This window comes from Suncus etruscus, chromosome 8, assembly GCF_024139225.1.
Source record: "Suncus etruscus isolate mSunEtr1 chromosome 8, mSunEtr1.pri.cur, whole genome shotgun sequence".
Classification (NCBI taxonomy): domain Eukaryota; kingdom Metazoa; phylum Chordata; class Mammalia; order Eulipotyphla; family Soricidae; genus Suncus; species Suncus etruscus.
The window spans coordinates 11,489,271-11,509,723 of NC_064855.1; the positions used below are offsets into that span (position 1 = coordinate 11,489,271).

General features: G+C 39.6%; 1 protein-coding gene across 1 annotated transcript; it reads right to left on the minus strand.

Moving 5' to 3' along the window:
- Window positions 1-13,583: 13,583 nt before the first annotated feature.
- LOC126015464 (olfactory receptor 145-like) lies at window positions 13,584-14,524 on the minus strand. Its single transcript, XM_049777991.1, is given in 2 exon segments — window positions 13,584-13,636; window positions 13,639-14,524. Coding segments are annotated over 2 exon segments (930 nt in total). The 5' UTR covers window positions 14,516-14,524.
- Between the last annotated feature and the right edge of the window lie 5,929 nt (window positions 14,525-20,453).

The window sequence follows — 20,453 nt, forward strand, 5'->3', positions numbered from 1 at the left end:
CAAAATATTGAAGAAATTTTAAAAGTGTCCTTCGTAATAATTTCCAGGCTTTTCCAACAAGGTAATAGAAGGAAATTTCTCATGAGAAATCAGCTAATGCTCTATCAAAAAGCCTCACTGAGGGCAGAAAGGATTTGATTTCCTTTTTTTTTTTTTTTTTTTGAAATAGCCAAGACAATGACAAGGGTATCATAACTCAGTAATGCATGCACCTAGAATATTCCTTAACTATCAGAGCAGCTATTAATTCCATATGTTACAACAGTGTGAGGCTTTTTGCTATGAAAATAGAGTCATTCTAATGGACCATATAATGGAGCTATAGCATCAGTTGGCCATTGGAGCCTAGCAAAGAGCAGTAACCATACTTTTTCTCCAGGGGTAAACCTAGAAAGGTAGGATTTTTGGAGCTGGTCCATTAAAAAGTTAATTCTTTTTGAGCTTCAGGGGTTAACTGCCTTGGGCTATCCAGGATAGAGTTCCCCTTCAAGAGTTGGAACTTCCAAGGAGGGGCAAATATAATTAATGACACCCAGCAGTTCTTTTAAGGCATTAAGATTTCTGAGATCTTTCAGATGAATGAAGATTTTGGGGGGACACGCTGTAGTGTGTTCCAAGAATATAGCTCAAATATTCATATGAGGACAGTGTCTGAATTTTCTCTTGGCAACCTGTAAACCAGTCAGTGGCAAGCATGTCATTATATTCCTCATATAGCCTCTGAAGCTAACATGCAAGCAATATATCATCCATATAGTAAATAATATAGGCAAGAGCAAGATATAAAACCGTATCAACAAAATATTGACATATATAGGTGAGTTGGTCATTCCCTGAGGTAAAGCAGTCCACTGAAATCTATGCAAGGACATTCTGTTATTAAGAGAAGGAATGAAAAATGCAGAGCAATTAGAGTTCTGTGGATGTATAAGGATGTATAGGTATATTGTAGAAGCAGTCTTTTTAAGTTAATCACAACCAGGGTGCTGGAGCTACAGCACAGTGATAAGGTGTTTGCTTGGATGTGGCCAATACAGGACAAACCCCAGTTTGAATCCCAGCATCCCATATAATCTCCCAAGCCTGCTAGGAATGACTTTTAAGTGCAGAGCCAAAAGTAACCTCTGAGTGCCACCGGATGTGACCCAAAAAACAAACCAAAAAAAAAAAAAGTTAATCACAACCAGTGGTCAGTTTTTAGGAATCACAGTGGGGCAGGAAAGCTGAGTTGCAGGGTTTCCCTGGGAACCACTGTAGAATCAATATTCCTATGTCAATTAACAACTGTCATTTGCCTGATTATTTAATATAACAAAAACAGAATTCCATTCTGAAAATGAGGTTTTAATTTTTTTTCTTGGTTTTTGGGCCACACCCGGCAGTGCTCAGGGGTTACTCCCGGCTGTCTGTTCAGAAATGGCTCCTGGCAGGCACAGGGGACCACATGGGACACCAGGATTCGAACAAACCACCTTTGGTCCTGGATCGGCTGCTTGCAAGGCAAACGCCACTGTGCTATCTCTCCAGGCCCAGTTTTAATATTTTAAGCTAATATTTAAACACTGTAAGCTGTTTTTCTACAAAATCTACTAGTGTCTTTAATTTTATATTATTAAGGGCTACCATGGCATCCACACAGTAACATATGAATGCAGAATGGACTCAAACACTGAACCACAATGGCCCCAATTTAAAAAGAGGGGCCTCTGAATTAGTGGCCATGGAGGGAGCTGGGAAATATTGTACTAAGTGTGCCACTGTTCATGTAGATCTTGACCCCATAGATTCAAGGGCAAGGGAACTACATATGGTAGAAGGTGGCCATATAGCACTCTGTTGGACAGAGAAAAGGACAATGAACCTACTCCTTGAAGGCTATGAGGTATCTCTTGCATGGCCCAGTTACTGGTCCAGAATTGTGAGGAGATGATAGAAACATCAGCACCTGTGCAAACATATATTTAAGTTTCTTACTTAGACCTCACTCAGCCTTTGTAATATTATGTGGTTTTGCAAATGACTATTCAGTAAACTAATATATTTTCAAAGACTATTCATTCTCTATTGAATTCATTTGCACATGTGCAAAAATTAACTGGCTACATATGCCTGGGTTTAGTTAGTTAGTTTGCTGTTTTAGATCCCAATCTCACAGTGTTGATTCTATTAGAGTTGTATAAAAATTCTTAAAGTCAGGGCTAGAGAGAGAGAGAGAGAGAGAGAGAGAGAGAGAGAGAGAGAGAAGACAAGGGGGAGAGAGAAGGAGAGAGGGAGAGAGAGGGAGAGAGAGGGAGAGAGAGGGAGAGAGAGGGAGAGAGAGGGAGAGAGAGGGAGAGGAAGAAGGAGGGAGAGAGAGAAGGAGAGAGAGGGAGAGGGAGAGAGAGAGGGAGGAAGAGAAATTAGTATGTTAATGCACAGGCCAATTCAATCTCTGGATCCACAGAGTCTACCATGTGACACAAGTAATGGCCTTTGGAGTGTGGACTGGTAAAATTGAAAGTAATATCTTTTATATTCTTTTTGGGCCATACCCTGTTTCATTCAGGAATTACTCCTGGCAATGAGCTCAGAAATCGCTACTGGCTTGGGGGCAATCCTGGATCCGCTGTGTGCAAGGCAAATGACTTACCACTGTGCTATCGCTCAGGTGCAGAGAGCAATATCGTAAGGTCGAGTGTATATATTCTATCGTTCTCCTAGCTAAATTTGCAATGTTACTTAAGATTTTCAGTCTGCTATTAATCCTATGCAAATTCTAAAAACATCGTGTCAATCAATGCGGTAAGTTTTGTTAAGTTTTTTTGACTGAAAAAATAAAAAGTTATAACTCAATAGAAAAAGAAATAGTAACTAAACATATAAGCACAAATTATTGGTACAGCACCAATCTCAATAAATATTTAGAAGAATATACTAATGAAAAATAATTTCAAAAGATTACCTACTGGATACCATTTTATAATATTCTTACAATCACAAAACTATAGAAATAATATAAATGGAGTGAACAGTAGGTGCGAAGCAGGAGAAAAAGAAAGTGGGAGGTAGGGGTGAGTAGAAAAGAAAAATGTTAGCATTCTTGACATGGTGTTACATTATTATTTTTTAAGATGCTGTCAGGGAACTGAGTTGAGGACACAAAGGATCACTATAGCTTCTTAAAATTACATTTAAATCTTTAATGGCATCAAAATGAAGACTTGTTATTAAAAATAAATAAAACAAAGCTATACAAAAGATAATAGCTATACAAGCGAAAGTAGCTCCAGCAATATTATCCACATCACATTTAAATGGTCAATTAAAGATTAAGTTAATAAACCTTAACAACTGTCACTAACATTTTAACTCTATACAACTCAGCAAACAGCATAGGCACTCAAAAGTGGATTAATATAAATCATAAACTGTGCACCTCAAAGAGAAAAGGAAATGAGAAAGACCCCCCCTCCCAGGAGAAACAGCAAAGGATCAAGTGTCTGCTTTGCTTGTCTGAAGCCTCGAGACTGAGTAACACAGAATTGCCCCCAGGATCTCAATGAGCACTGTGTGAGAGCTCCCAACCTTTTATAAGACAATTTCTGTTTTCTAAAAAAAATTCAAAATAGACCAGATGAAAGTCAAATGAGCCTCAGACATCTTTTGTACAATAACTAGCATGTACTATTGATGTTGCTAGTCACAGGAGGCAAAGAGTCTAAGACTGAAAGTAAGATTTAACAACTAAATGAAAATGTCTAAACTCTAATGAAATATATAAACTATGGGCCCAAGAATTTTGCAAACCTCAAAACAGGGGTAAAAAAAGGAAGCAAATCCATTCCATTGTTCATAACAACCAACTTTGAATCTGAAAACTAAAATATTTCTAAGAGATGTTTCTGACTGTGGAGGGAGCTGACACAGAGCCTACAGAGAAAGCAGTACTACAATGGCAGGGATTCTCTTCCCATAGCAGGAAGGAAGGACAGGAGAAAAGCACACAGCATCTCTCAATAAAGAAATACTAATGTTCAAAGCTGCCTCCACTGGCAATGATCTTATGGAGTAAAAGACTGAGAAGTACTTTTCCCAAGAAGACTGTCTAAGATGACTTTTTATTATCAAATGGACTTCAGTCATGATATATATGTACAAATGTTCTTGAACATGTGTGTGCATATACATGTGTGTACATCATATATATATATAGGTATCAAAACAGAGAGAAATTAACCCAGAAAGAGGTTTTGGTCCCCAGGAAGAAAAGAGTGTCAAATGAGGAGACAAGAATGAGACACTATCCTCATGAAGATTTGATTTTTGTTTTTCAGTAATTTTTCAAGTAACACCAGTTCATGTGATACAGGGAAAACTTGAGGCAAAACGTTTCATGAAAAATGGTAAAGAAAAGCTAACAAAGACAAGGTTTCTACTTTCTTCAAGTTCTAAAATGTCAATGTGAGCAAGACTATATAAATTATATATGTATATTTACTCCCCAGCTAGTCACTAAATTATGAGATCAATTAAGCTAAAACTGATTATGAAAATTGAGTGACATAATCAAGGAGGTATAGAGGAAAAATACAGGTTTTTATTCTCTCACCAGCGGCATATAAAATAACAAGTCCCGTGAGTGGAAAGTTTCAAAGATGGGAGAAAGTAGTGATTACAGAGTTTAAAATCTTAGAAAAGGAGAGAAATGGTAGTGGGGAAAGAAGGGAATGACCTGAAAGTATTATGGGAACAAAGGGGCAAGTTATTTACATATATCTAAAACTACACACACACACACACACACACACACACACACACACACACTATAAAGAATCTGGTAATGAACAAACAGTCCTGGAGTAAGCCCTGAAACACTTAATCAAAAAGTCTAGATAAATAAAAGACAGATTGCTAGGAAATGTGGTTCATTTGTAAAGCACCTCCTGGCAACTCTGAACCCCAGGGTGAAAAACCCAACGCTAGGGGGCAAAAAGAGCAGGGATGATGAAGGAACATTTAAAAATCACTCAGCTGAGGATGGAGAGAAAGTACAGTGGATAAGGCACTTGCCTTGATTATAGCCAATCTGGGATCAATATCTGGCGATTCATATGGTGCTTTAGGTCCCTTTAGGAGTGATCATTAGGAGAGAGCCAAGAATAATCCCTGAACATTAAGGGGTGTAATCCTCAAACCAAAAATTAACAAAATAAATAAACGATAAAAATGACTCAATTACATGATGCCACAATAGGAAATACGTTTCAAATATAACAAGATCTGGTATAAAAACATTGTGAAAGAATAAAAAAACAATAGACCATACAAATTTAGGAAGTTTAAGTGCTGCTTATTATTTCTTAAAATAGTCCTTACAATATATGAATATATATTTTTGAAAATATATTTTCTCGGTTTGTGATGTGACTTTTTTCATCACTAGACAATTTGATATTAAATAAAAATCAAATAATAAATTAGAAGATTCAAACTTTTGTATTATTTTAAAATATGTAAGTGAATAATAAGGGGCCAGAGCAACAGTAGAGTAGCAATGGGTAGGGCATTTGCCTTGCATGTGATCCACCCGGGTTCAAAATAGGCATCCCATATGGTCTCCCAAGCCTACCAGGAGTGATTTCTGAGCGCCGAGCCAGGAGTAACCCCTGAGCATCACCAGGTGTGGCCCTCACAGGAAATGAATAATAAGCAGATGAGAAGGTGCTAAGTATCATTTTCACTAAGGACATAAAAAAAATGAAACTTCCTGCAACAGAGCTTGGCAGTTTCATAAAACGTTTGATATAAACTTTACATGTGACACAACAACTTCATTCCGCCTTGTTTTACTCCCACTACTCAGAAGCACATAGGTGATTACCATGTTAATCAATAATGCCCAGTGGGTGCTAATTTTATTAGATGTTTGTATATACACATAAAAAATTTAATTGAAGACAAATCCAAACACTTTTAGAAGAAAATATGTAAAAAAAAATTGCTTGGGACTTTGGGATTCACAAAAAATTCTTAAATATAACATCAAAGATTAATCCAGAATAGAAATTGAGACATTAGAATTGATTAAAATTTAGAATATATTATTTGAAATTGTTATATGTCTGGTAATAATTTGTATTCAGAATGTATATACAAATTCCAAATCTCGAGGGCGGGTCTCCAGAACGTGAAAACCGGCGGGCTTTCGCAGAAGCCAGCTGCCCTGTTTGGGACATCAGGCAGGGAAAAGCCACGAATCTGCGCCCGCCCAGTGGAGCCTAACTGTGAGTGCTCCTTGTAAATGTTTCTCTACTGTCCTCTTGCGTGAAACTCTTGGGAGTGGGGCCAAAGAGGCTCCAGAAATCTGCTCTCCCAGACGCCATTTCCAGGGCGGGTCTCCAGAACGTGAAAACCGGCGGGCTTTCGCAGAAGCCAGCTGCCCTGTTTGGGACATCAGGCAGGGAAAAGCCACGAATCTGCGCGCGCCCAGTGGAGCCTAACTATGAGTGCTCCTTGTAAGTGTTTCTCTACTGTCCTCTTGCGTGAAACTCTTGGGAGTGGGGCCAAAGAGGCTCCAGAAATCTGCTCTCCCAGACGCCATTTCCAGGGCGGGTCTCCAGAACGTGAAAACCGGCGGGCTTTCGCAGAAGCCAGCTGCCCTGTTTGGGACATCAGGCAGGGAAAAGCCACGAATCTGCGCGCGCCCAGTGGAGCCTAACTGTGAGTGTTCCTTGTAAGTGTTTCTCTACTGTCCTCTTGCGTGAAACTCTTGGGAGTGGGGCCAAAGAGGCTCCAGAAATCTGCTCTCCCAGACACCATTTCCAGGGCGGGTCTCCAGAAAGTGAAAACCGGCGGGGTTTCGCAGAAGCCAGCTGCCCTGTTTGGGACATCAGGCAGGGAAAAGCCACGAATCTGCGAGCGCCCAGTGGAGCCTAACTGTGAGTGCTCCTTGTAAGTGTTTCTCTACTGTCCTCTTGCGTGAAACTCTTGGGAGTGGGGCAAAAGAGGCTCCAGCAGAGGCCGCTTCGCTACGCGGCCGTGCGCTCTTTCTAAGAAAAGAACACCATCGTAACAAGAAGAAAAAATCACACTAAGAACTGAGCTATAACACAGAAGCAAGCATTCCTCTTCGAACTGTCTTCTCCGTTGAATGCTTGGGCCTAAGATTTGATCCAGTGTGAGGCTTCACCCACGGAGGACTCCCTTCCCTTAGAGACAAGTCAGCCCATCCAGAAAAGGCGGAGCCAGAGAAGTGTGCTGCCTACATCATATAGCCAATGAATACCACCAGAACACGTAGAAAAAACCACAATACAAGTGTGACAATGGGAAAACAACGCAGGCCAGCATCAGACATAGAGAATGAAGAGGACAATTCTGATGACCATATAATGGCCAACCAACTAATCAACCTCTCAGATAAGGACTTTAGACTAGCAATATGGAATATGTTCAAAGAACTCAAAGAAACCATGAATCGAGTTGAACAGAACACTAATAAGAACCAAGAAAATATGAAGACAGAAATCACAAAACTCCAAACTGAAATAACATATCAATTAACAAGCCTGAAAAAGTCAGTAAACGAAGTGAATGACAAAATGGATAAGCTCTGGGACAGGGTATCAGAAGCTGAGAATAGACTTGGTGCTGTGGAAGATGAGATACATAACAATTCCATACAGCAGGAGAGATTGGACAAAAAACTTAAAGCAAATGAGCAGACAACGGAAAAATTAGTCAAAGAATGGGAACAGAATAAAATAGAAGTCTATGATAAGATCAACAGAAACAACTTAAGAATCATTGGAGTCCCAGAGACCCAGGAAGAAAATTCCCAGGAAGAATCAATGGTCAAGAACATCATTAAAGAGAAACTTCCAGAGCTAAAGAATATAGGTGATCAAATCCTACATGCTCGAAGAGTACCAACCAAAAGAGACCCCAGAAAAAACACCCCAAGACACATCCTAGTCACAATGACAAATCCCACAGATAGAGACAGAATTCTGAAAACAGCAAGATCAAAAGGGGAAATTACGTTCAAGCAAGCTTCCCTGAGATTTACAGCAGACCTGTCACCAGAAACACTCAATGCCAGAAAGCAGTGGTGGGATATTGTGACAAGACTGAATGAAATGAATGCTTCACCCAGAATACTATACCCAGCAAAACTCACTTTCCGGTTTGACGGAAGAATACATGGTTTCACAGACAAAAAACAGCTCAGAAACTTCACAGACACAAAACCAGTCTTAAGAGAAAAACTGAAAGACCTAATCTAAGACAAGACTACCCAAAAGACACACCAAATTTTGAAATAAAAATGGCGTTAAATCCCAAGACAATTCTTTCTCTCAACATCAATGGACTAAATGCACCAGTTAAGAGACACAGAGTGGCTAAGTGGATCAAAAAACTCAATCCAACCTTCTGCTGCCTACAAGAAACGCACCTGAATAGTCAGAACAAACATAGACTCAAAATAAAAGGCTGGAGAAAAATTATCCAAGCAAACAACACCCATAAAAAAGCTGGAGTGGCCATACTAATATCAGATAATGCAAACTTTATACTCAGGAATGTTGTAAGGGACAAAGATGGACATTTTATATTAATCAAGGGGTATGTAGAGCAGGAAGAAATAACTCTCCTAAACATATATGCACCGAATGAGGGGCCAGCAAAATATTTAATACAACTGTTGACAAGTCTGAAAAATAATATCAATAACAACACAATAATTGTGGGGGACCTTAACACGGCTTTGTCAACACTGGATAGGTCAACCAGACTGAAACCCAACAAGAATATACTAGACCTGAGGAGAGAAATGGAAGAAAGAGGCTTAGTGGATATATATAGGACACTCCACCCCCAGAAATCTGGATACACATTCTTCTCCAATGTACATGGGACATTCTCCAGGATAGACTACATGCTGGCACATAAAACATACCTCCATAAGATCAAAAAGATAGAAATTTTGCAGACTGCCTTTGCTGACCACAAGGCTCTGAAATTATTTGTGAACTCCAAAGGGACTCAGAAGAAAAACCTTAACACCTGGAAGTTAAACAGCCTCATACTCAATAACCAGTAGGTCCGAGATGAAATCAAAGAGGAAATCAAAAGGTTCCTGGAAACAAATGACAATCAAGACACAAACTATCAGAACTTATGGGACACAGCAAAAGCAGTACTGAGAGGAAAATTTATAGCTTTGCAAGCACACATCAGGAAGGAAGAAGGAGCTTACCTGAGTAGCCTAATGACACAGCTAATAGAACTAGAAAATGCTCAACAAAAGGACCCAAAAATAGGAAGACAGAAGGAAATAACAAAGCTGAGAGCAGAAATCAATGAAGTGGAAACCCAAAAAACAATCCGAAAGATCAACGAAAGCAGAAGTTGGTTCTTTAAAAAAATAAACAAGATTGATAGACCACTGGCAAACCTAACAAAGAAAGAGAGAGAGAGAAACTTGATAACTCGTATTAGGAATGAAAAAGGAGAGATCACTACTGATATGAGAGAGATTCAAAGGGTAATCAGAAACTACTTTGAGAAACTCTACGCCACTAAAAATGAGAACCTGGAAGAAATGGATAAATTCTTGGACTCTTATAATCTTCCACGGTTGAAGGAAGAGGATGTAGCATATCTAAACACCCCCATCACCATAGATGAAATTAGAATGGTAATCAAAGGTCTGCCGAAAAACAAAAGCCCAGGCCCAGATGGATTCACTAATGAATTCTTTCAAACTTTCCAAGAGGAACTACTACCAATCCTGGCAAGAATCTTTCATGAAATTGAACAAACGGAAACACTTCCAAATAGCTTTTATGAAGCCAACATCACCTTGATACCTAAACCAGACAGAGATGCTACAAAAAAAGAAAATTACAGACCAATATCGCTGATGAATGCAGATGCAAATATCCTCAACAAAATCCTGGCAAATAGGATTCAATGCCTCATTAAGAAGATCATCCACTATGATCAAGTAGGTTTCATCCCAGGAATGCAAGGCTGGTTTAACATCCGTAAATCTATCAACATCATACACAACATGAATAACAAGAAAAATAAAAACCACATGATCATATCAATAGATGCAGAGAAAGCATTTGATAAGGTCCAACACCCATTCTTGATCAAAACTCTCAGCAAGATGGGAATGGAAGGAACCTTTCTCAATCTAGTTGAAGCCATCTACCACAAGCCAACGGCAAATATTATCCTCAATGGAGAAAAACTAAAAGCCTTCCCTCTAAATTCTGGTACAAGACAAGGCTGTCCTCTCTCACCACTCCTATTCAACATAGCACTGGAAGTACTTGCTATAGTGATTAGGCAAGAAAAGGATATCAAGGGAATCCAGATAGGAGAGGAAGAAGTCAAGCTCTCACTGTTTGCAGATGACATGATACTCTACTTAGAAAACCCTAAAGACTCTACCAAAAAGCTTCTAGAAACAATAGACTCATATAGCAAGGTGGCAGGCTACAAAATTAACACACAAAAATCAATGGCCTTTCTATACACCAACAGTAATAAGGAAGAAATGGACATTAAGAAAACAACCCCATTCACAATAGTGCCACACAAACTCAAATATCTTGGAATCAACTTGACTAAAAATGTGAAGGACCTATACAGAGAGAACTATAAAACTCTGCTCCAAGAAATAAGAGAGGACACGCGGAAATGCAAATGCATACCCTGCTCGTGGATTGGCAGGATTAACATCATCAAAATGGCAATGCTCCCCAAGGCATTATACAGATTTAATGCTATCCCTCTAAAGATACCCATGACATTCTTCAAAGAAGTGGATCAGACACTTTTGAAATTCATTTGGAACAATAAACACCCTTGAATAGCCAAAGCAATCATTGGGAAAAAGAATATGGGAGGAATTACTTTCCCCAACTTTAAACTGTACTACAAAGCAATAGTTATCAAAACAGCATGGTATTGGAATAAGGACAGGCCCTCAAATCAGTGGAATAGGCTTGAAGACTCAGAAAATTTTCCCCAGACATACAATCAACTAATTTTTGATAAAGGAGCAGGAAACCCTAAATGGAGCAGGGAAAGCCTCTTCAACAAGTGGTGTTGGCACAATTGGATAGCTGCTTGCAAAAAATTGAACTTAGACCCCCAGCTATCATCATGTACGAAGGTAAAATCCAAATGGATTAAAGACCTCGATATCAGCCCCAAAACCATAAGATATATAGAACAGCACATAGGCAAGACACTCCAGGACATTACAGGCATCTTCAAGGAGGAAACTGCACTCTCCAAGCAAGTGAAAGCAGAGATTAACAGATGGGAATATATTAAGCTGAGAAGCTTCTGCACCTCAAAGGAAATAGTGCCCAGGATACAAGAGCCACCCACTGAGTGGGAGAAACTGTTCACCCAATACCCATCAGATAAGGGGCTAATCTCCAAAATATACAAGGCACTGACAGAACTTTACAAGAAAAAAACATCTAATCCCATCAAAAAATGGGGAGAAGAAATGAACAGACACTTTGACAAAAAAGAAATACAAATGGCCAAAAGACACATGAAAAAGTGCTCCACATCACTAATCATCAGGGAGATGCAAATCAAAACAACGATGAGATACCACCTCACACCACAGAGAATGGCACACATCACAAAGAATGAGAATAAACAGTGTTGGCGGGGATGTGGAGAGAAAGGAACTCTTATCCACTGCTGGTGGGAATGCCGTCTAGTTCAACCTTTATGGAAAGCGATATGGAGATTCCTCCAAAAACTTGAAATCGAGCTCCCATATGATCCAGCTATACCACTCCTAGGAATATACCCTAAGAACACAAAAATACAGTACAAAAACCCCTTCCTTACACCCATATTCATTGCAGCACTATTTACCATAGCAAGACTCTGGAAACAACCAAGATGCCCTTCAACAGATGAATGGCTAAAGAAACTGTGGTACATATACACAATGGAATATTATGCAGCTGTTAGGAGAGATGAAGTCATGAAATTTTCCTATACATGGATGTACACGGAATCTATTATGCTGAGTGAAATAAGCCAGAGAGAGAGAGAAAAACACAGAATGGTCTCACTCATCTATGGGTTTTAAGAGAAATGAAAGACATTCTTGCAATAATAATTTTTAGACACAAAAGAGAAAAGAGCTGGAAGTTCCAGCTCACCACAGGAAGCTCACCACAAAGAGTGATGAGTTTAACTAGAGAAATAACTACATTCTGAACTTTCCTAATAATGAGAATGTATGAGGGAAATGGAGAGCCTGTTTAGAGTACAGGCAGGGGTTAGGTGGGGAGGAGGGAGACTTGGGACATTGGTGGTGGGAATGTTGCACTGGTGATGGGTGGCGTTCTTTACATGACTGAAACCCAAACACAATCATGTATGTAATCAAGGTGTTTAAATAAAAAAAATTTAAAAAAATTTTTAAAAAAATTCCAAATCTCTAGAATAAGAAATAATCCCAAGTTATTAAATTTAACTTATTAAAGTTATTATTAAATAATCCCTGATAACCAAGGGAATGTTCAACAAAGCATCCTCAATGCTTAACAGACCCCCCAGAATGATCTCTCGTATGTGAAATGTAAAGGCACAGAGTATGGAAATAACCAATGGTCAAAAACAACAAAAGCAGTAAACTGGTCTACAGAACTAAACTTAACAAGGTGGGGGGGCCCCATTGGGACAAAGGTAAAAGGAAGTGGCCACAGAGGTGAAAAATATGATGTTGGAACATAGTGTGCACAAAACCTTAACATGAATAGTATTGTAAATCACACTGCTTCAAATGAAATAACTTTTAAACACCTCCTATAAGGTATTTGTTCAGTTGCTACTTACTCATTAAATAATTACATCATCTGTACCTAGTAAACCTCTCAGATAAAGAGGCAGTTTCTTTTTACTGTGGAAGTGAAAATACTGCTGATGAAACTCAAGACTATAAGGTCTATTTCAGAGAACTCTGATACAACCCCCACTTTATACCGGCCTATTCAAAAGTGTCACCTCAGTTTCCTATCCTTAGAAAGTAAAGTAAGAGCAGGTCATAAAACAGAAGAAAAATAGCATTTCTTTGGGGCAACAAAAAATATCACAGTTATATGCAAAACATACCTTTCAAAAGGGTTTTCACAGGAGGGTCCTCCTCCCACCTAATAATTGAACGAAGGACTAAATCTAAAAACTAAGGCTGACATGGCCATGAAAAAACTTTGTAGAAATTTTGATATGCCTAAGTCAAAAATATCACAGTCTTACCATTGAGGGATTAATCACTACTCCATTCCTCCTACTTAAAAACTTATAATCATCTATGTAAATCATCAGAAAACATCAATTCAACATTTTCTCTTACGTTATGGAAAAGGATGGGAGACTAATGCTGCTGTTTAGTCATGACTTTATTTGAAAAAATATTTACACAATTACCTCTAGTCCCCTATTGTTGGAATCATTTGCGTCTCCACCTACATATCTTTCTAATCTTTCCATAGCTTTATATCCTGTAGGCCCTCACTAGAATTTGGAATCAACACTGACAAAAGTTCTATTTAGGAGAACACCTTTCTTTTCAAAATCTTACCCAGAGCAATCTGGACATCTTCCGAAAACTATAGATGAAAGGATTCATCATTGGACCCATAAAGTTATAAAACACAGTGGATATTTTCTCTTGGTCAGGAGACCCAGCGACAGAAGGCTTAAGATACATGAAAGCAGCTGATCCAATGAAAAGACAGACTGTGATTATGTGGGAGCTGCAGGTACTGAAGGCTTTGGACCTACCCTCTGTGGAATTGATGCGCAGGATGCTGGAGATTATCAAAGTATACGACAGTGAGATGGTGAAGGTGGGTACAACAACATTGATACCCACGATGATGAAAACTGCCAGCTCATTGAGGTGTATGCTGCTACAGGAGAGACGGAGGAGAGGGTAGATGTCACACATGTAGTGGTTGACAATATTGCTATCACAGAAGTTGACTTTCATCGTACAGACTGTGTGGGTTGTGGCACCTAAAACCCCCATCATATACGCGGCCAGCAGCAGTGCAAGACAGACTGCAGGAGACATAGTGACCCTGTAAAGCAGTGGCTTGCAGATGGCCACATAGCGGTCATAAGCCATGGCTGTCAAAAGATAGCACTCGCCAATGATGATGAAGCAGAAGAAAAAGAGCTGGGCCATGCACTGAGCATAAGGAATGATGTTCTCTGTTACAAAACTAACCAGCATTCTGGGGGGGGTGGTGACAGATGCATAGCAGAGGTCAATCAAGGAGAAGTTGAAAAGGAAGAAGTACATGGGGGTGCGCAGGTGAGAGCTGAGCCCAATAAGAACCAGCAAGCCCATGTTCCCTAGCATGGTCATCATATAGATTCCTGAGAAAACAAAGAAGAGAGGAAGCTGTAGTTCAGGTTGCTGTGTTAAACCCAGGAGGATAAAGTAGGTCACTGAGGAACCATTTTCTGGAGCCATTCTCCCCTAGGATATATCTGCAGGAAGAAGACAAGAGGTTAATGGCCAAATGAGACTGAATCACAAAACGAGAATGAATTGCAGCCCACATTAATGTCTTTTCTTTCTCTGATAAAGTTTGAGAAAATCTTTTAAGATATTGGTTAGAAAACTATAAAAATCAAGTTTTGTGGAAATAGAGTTCAGGACTATCATGAACACCCCCAATTCTACTGGCATCTTTTTTACCCTTCTTGGGTGGTCAAAATAAAATACAGTAATGGTCAGTGGCCAATCGTCATGACCTGAAAGAGAAGACCCATATTTGAAGGAAGTGAATTTTAGAATCAGGGGAATGAGGGGGCATGGGGACACAGCTCTTTATGCTCACCCTTCTGCCACAGGCCACTTCTGAGTCCAGGAAGTCCTCCCCTTGATCTGATCTCACCGAGGATCAATTTGAGGAGGAAGCAATCCAGAATCAAGATGACTCTTCCTGTCCGTGTCTGGGAAAGATGGGCTGAAGACTGGGAGTACAGATCTGAGAGATCCAGGCTTGGAGAAGTCTTGAGTGGCAAAAGATGGTTTCTGGGGCTGGCTTAGCCTGAAGTGTCCTCACCAGTAAACAGTCTCAGCCAGGACTAAAAGATTCATCTGCTAGGCTGGCCCAAGGGAGTTTATGAACTGGGAAATCCTCAAGACCTGATTAGGACTCTTCAATTAAACATGTTTACCCACTGTCTTCCCCCAAGGACTGACATTACACACACACAAAAAGAAATCAGTTACTCTAGGACCTTCATGGTTCCAAATAGAACAATACTGACTCATAGGAAGTGGACCAATTTGTATCAATTTTGTTTGGTAGCCAAATTGCACAAATTCCAAATAGAGAAAATCAAGTGACTATACTTTCCTATGTCACAGACCTTATCCATGTGTGAAATACACTACATTAGTTTGCATCCCATATCATGACACATATCATCGTGCGCTCATACACAAGGATATCTACAAATTAAAATGGCAGGGACTTTTGTCTCTTTCCTTAAGTTGTCTCTTCTCCATTCTCTCTCTCCCTTCTTTCTCTTGTTCTTTGCCTTTCTCTGACTTTCTCTCTCTCACCCCCAATATGGAGAACATTATCTGGCAGGTACAGTAAGAACTGAATAAATATTTGTATACCAAAAATAAGAGCATGAGAATTCCTTTTTTCATCCCTCCTGGCACTGCAACAGATTGCCTGCCCCCTAAGCAAAGGCATCTATCATGAGTGGGAAAGAATATCAGTAAGATGTCAAAGGCCACTGTATAATTCATTAGGCCACTCAAGATAACCCCAGACCAAAGGAACTTATCTCAGAACAGAATGGGTTTGTGTCCCTCATGAGTATTCTACAGAGAATGTCTCCCAACTCTCCTCCTGTGGACTAGAGTGAAGACTCAGATCTAGAGGTAGATTTTGGTAAGAGAAGAAAATCAAAGGAATTCAAATAGGGAAAGAGGAATTCAAACTATCTGTATTTTGCAGATGACATGATGATATACTTGGAAAATTCTAAAGAGTCCACAGTAAAACTCCTAGAAACAATAAACCAATACAGCAAGTTGGCTGGTTACAAAGTCAATACACAAAAGACAGTAACATTTCTCTATACAAATAATGAAGTAGAGGAGAGAGAGATTAAGAATACAACTCCATTTAAAATAGTACCAAAAAACATCAAGTACCTAGGAATCAACCTTACAAGGGAAGTGAAGGACCTATACCAGGCAAACTTCAAAACACTTCAGAAAGAAATCGAAGATGATCTAGGGAAATGGAAGAACATCCCATGCTCATGGGAATCAACATAGTCAAAATGACTATCCTACCCAAACTTCTATATAGATTTAACGCAATCCCCACCCAAATTCAGACATCATTCTTTAAAGACTTAGAACAATCAATCATAAAATTCATCTGGAACCACAAAAGACCCAGAATAGCCAAACACATCCTAAAAAACAGGAAGTTGGGGGGCATCTCTTTACCTAACCTGAAGCTATACTATAAAGCCATAGTGACCAAAACAGCATGGTACTGGTACAAGGACAGAGCCTCAGATCAGTGGGTTAGAACAGAATTTCGAGACATAAGCCACCAGATATACAGTCAACTAATATTTGACAAAAGAGCCAAGAACTTGAAATGGGACAAAGAAAGTCTTTTCAACAAATGGTGTTGGTACAACTGGGAAACCATTTGTAAGAAATTGAAAATTGACTCATACCTCAACCCATATACAAAAGTCAACTCAAAATGAATTAAAGACCTTGAAATCAGACCCAAATCTATAAATTTTATTGAGGAAAAATAGGCAGAATACTTGAAGACCTATATATCAAAAAAGTCTTTGATGATAGAATGCCAATGGCAAGAACTTTAGCATCAAACATAAACAAATGGGACTACACCAAACTAAAAAGCTTCTGAATGGCAAAAGAAACCCTACTTAACACAAGAAGACAATGAACTGAATGGGAAAAATCTTTGCACTCAACATGTCAGATAAAGGGATGATATTCAGAATATACAAAGCACTCAGAAAGCTGAACCCCCCAAAAAACCAAATAAAGCCATAGAAAAATGGGGAGATGAAATGAATTGACTCTTCTCTGACAAAGACCAAAAGATGGCCAACAAACACATGAAAACATGCTCACCTTCATTCATCATTAGGGAAATTCAAATCAAGATAACAATGAGGTACCACCTTACACCAGTGAGGATGCCTCACATCAAAAATAATGGGAACAATCTCTGTTGGCAGGGATGCAGTATGAAAGGCACTCTCATCCACTGCTGGTGGGAATGAATGCCCCCTAGTCCGACACCTATGGAGAACAGTCTGGAGAGTGCTCAAAGAACTCAGAATTGAGCTGCCATTTGACCCAGCAATTGCTCTCCTAGGAATCTACCCCCAAGTTGGAAGGACATTTATCCCAAAGTATGTGTGCACCCCACTATTTATCTCAGCACTCAGTATAATAGTCAGGTCTTGGAACCAACCTCGATGTCCAACAACAGATGAATGGATCATTAAGATGTGGTACATATACACAATGGAATATTACATGACAGTCAGAAATGATACAATCACAGACTTTGCAGCAACCTGGATGGACCTAGAACATATTATGATAAACGAAGTAAGTCAGAAGACAAAAGATAAACACAGAATGATATCACTATTCTGAAGCACCTAGAACATACACCTTATATACAACTAATACTCAACAATCAAATAACAGGGTTTAACAGGGTAGAAGCTTCAAACACTGTAACAGTCAACATATACCGGAGAGCAGTGCCCAAAACACATGGAAGAGGAACAACACAAACTCTTGACTACACATTATACCATCTCATTAAAACTCTTCACCCTCAGTTCTTAATCCATTAGGCATCAAGACTAATCTCCTACCCCAACGAACCAATACCCAGCACCCAAGTGAAAGGACAACCAGTCAAACTGACACCTCGTCCCCTGCAAGAAAAGGCAACCAACTCCCCTGCTGACTCATGCTGCACGGTCCTCCTTACCAACCCTTCTTAACTTGGACTGTTACTTGAAACCGGATTTAGCGCTAAAAGTATCCCCAATGCAAGAACTCCTCCCAAGACCTTCCTGCCGCAAAGCTTTTGCCATTCTCAAGAGGGTCAGATTGTGTGATGAAAAGGCGCCCGGGAACCCACACACCACAAGAAAACCTCAAAAGACAATGGGGGAAACCAATACTTCCATCATACGTATAAGACCTGTATTACACTACCTCTTTACCTGCTTTTCCCCTAATGTAGTCTCTTGCATCACTTTGCTCCTTTAATTACTTTTTTACCTCATTTTTTAAAATCTTTTTTCTTTTTATATATATACGTGAGCACATATATTTTTATTTCTATTTTTATCTTTTTTGGGTGTGTGACCTGTTTTTGTTTCCTTCTCTCTCTACCCTCAAATGAACCAGCAATATAATGTAGCACCATTTCTCCCTGCAAAGGCACACTAAAAAAAGGGGGAAGTCTTAAGTATAAAAACGTGCTCTTATCTACTAGGGATAAGAACTCATACTTGTTTACAATACAGCAGCATCTCCCACCTTGAAAATATGTCACATGAACCCAACTTAAACCCCAGGTGATTAGACATCAACCGTCCAGCCTTGAACTCTGGATCACAGACATAGAAATGACACAGTTCTTCACAACATCCACAAGAAACAAATCCCATTCGGGACATCCTTAATACTGCCTGGACGCCAACAAGTGCCAGCTCTAATATGATATCCTGACAACAAGGAAACTGGGAACAACTTGACCTAAGAGCAGGTTATACTACCTCACCAGCTAATGATAAGACAAAATCAGAAGACTTGTCACCCTTTGGTCTGTCCAAATGCCAAGATCGCAATTTACAGATGACTGGCTGATAGAACCATGACCTGACTGTATGTATCCTGGGACCAATAAAAAAGGCCTAGTCTAGGGATTGAGCTATGACCTTCACTACAACCATGACCTCTAGTTCCAGAGGTCTGTTTGAGACAATTTGCAATGGAATGGGTCTTCTGGAAACATAATGAAAGCTATCCCAGGCCCCACCCTAGGATCAGCGCAAAGACCAAGACCACCAACCACAGAAGAAAGATTAAAATGACACTTTGGGAACAGAACTTCTAGAACCACAAAGAAAGACTTCATCATAAATTCCAATCCCCTGGGCCCGGAGGGATAGCACAGCGGCATTTGCCTTGCAAGCAGCCGATCCAGGACCAAAGGTGGTTGGTTCAAATCCTGGTGTCCCATATGGTCCCCCATGCCTGCCAGGAGCTATTTCTGAGCAGACAGCCAGGAGTAACCCCTGAGCACCGCCGGGTGTGGCCCAGAAACCAAAAAAAAAAAAAAAAAATCCAATCCCTGACCTGTGCAGACACCGAGATCTCTAGATACAGAGGTCTGATTATATCACCCAGGACAGAGCAGAGCAGAAGTCACAAAAGCACCAAGAGGAGAGTAAATGAACCTGACAGGAGTCTATAGTTAATCCCATGACAATATACTTCAAGGGCGAAGAAACCCTGTATCTCTTAGGCCAAGGGAATTCCTTTCTGAATGACCCCATTATTTATTGTACCTGTGCAGGAAGGAAGAAAAAAGAAAAAAAAGGCAAAAAAAAGCACAAAACAATTTTCTTTTTTCATTATCTAGTTTTTGTCGATTTCTTTGTTTTGGTGTGGTTATTAAAGTTGTTGTCTCCATATATATTTGGTTATTTTTCTTCTTTTCTTTTCTTCCTTTATGTGCTCTGCCATGTTTTTTTATCTCAAGACCATGGCCTTTATGTGGTGGTTATCTTTATTATTGTTGGAGTGCTCACTGGATGTTTTACTTGACACTTCTTTTTGTACTGTTGTCATGTTTCACCATCCTTTTCCCCTTCGTCTCTCAAACCTAGGATGAGAGTCTCCAGAAGGACTCTGCCCATTTTCAACATATTTGATTTTCCCCCCAGTTTAGTACCTTTCTCTTTTTCAAACAAAACCACATAACTTGAACTATCTAGTCCTGCCTCCCAATTAGAGTGGGAAATAATGGAGATACCAAGACCAAACAGGTGTAGGACCTCTAAGTAGTAAGCTAGGCACAGAGGGGACCACTTATTCTAGCAGCCCTGGGGATGAGGGAGGAGGATATGGGAGGTAGGACAGGAGCGGAAGTGCAGGGAGGACAATTCGGTGATGGGAACTGCCCTGTTTTTATGTTAATATGTACCTAAAATATTATCGTCAATGATATGTAAGCCACTATGATTAAAATAAATATTATATTTTTAAAAAAAAGCACTCAAAAGCAAAAATCCAGTGATGTCTCCATAGGGGCCATTAGGACTCCCCCAGATGTACAGTAAATTAATAT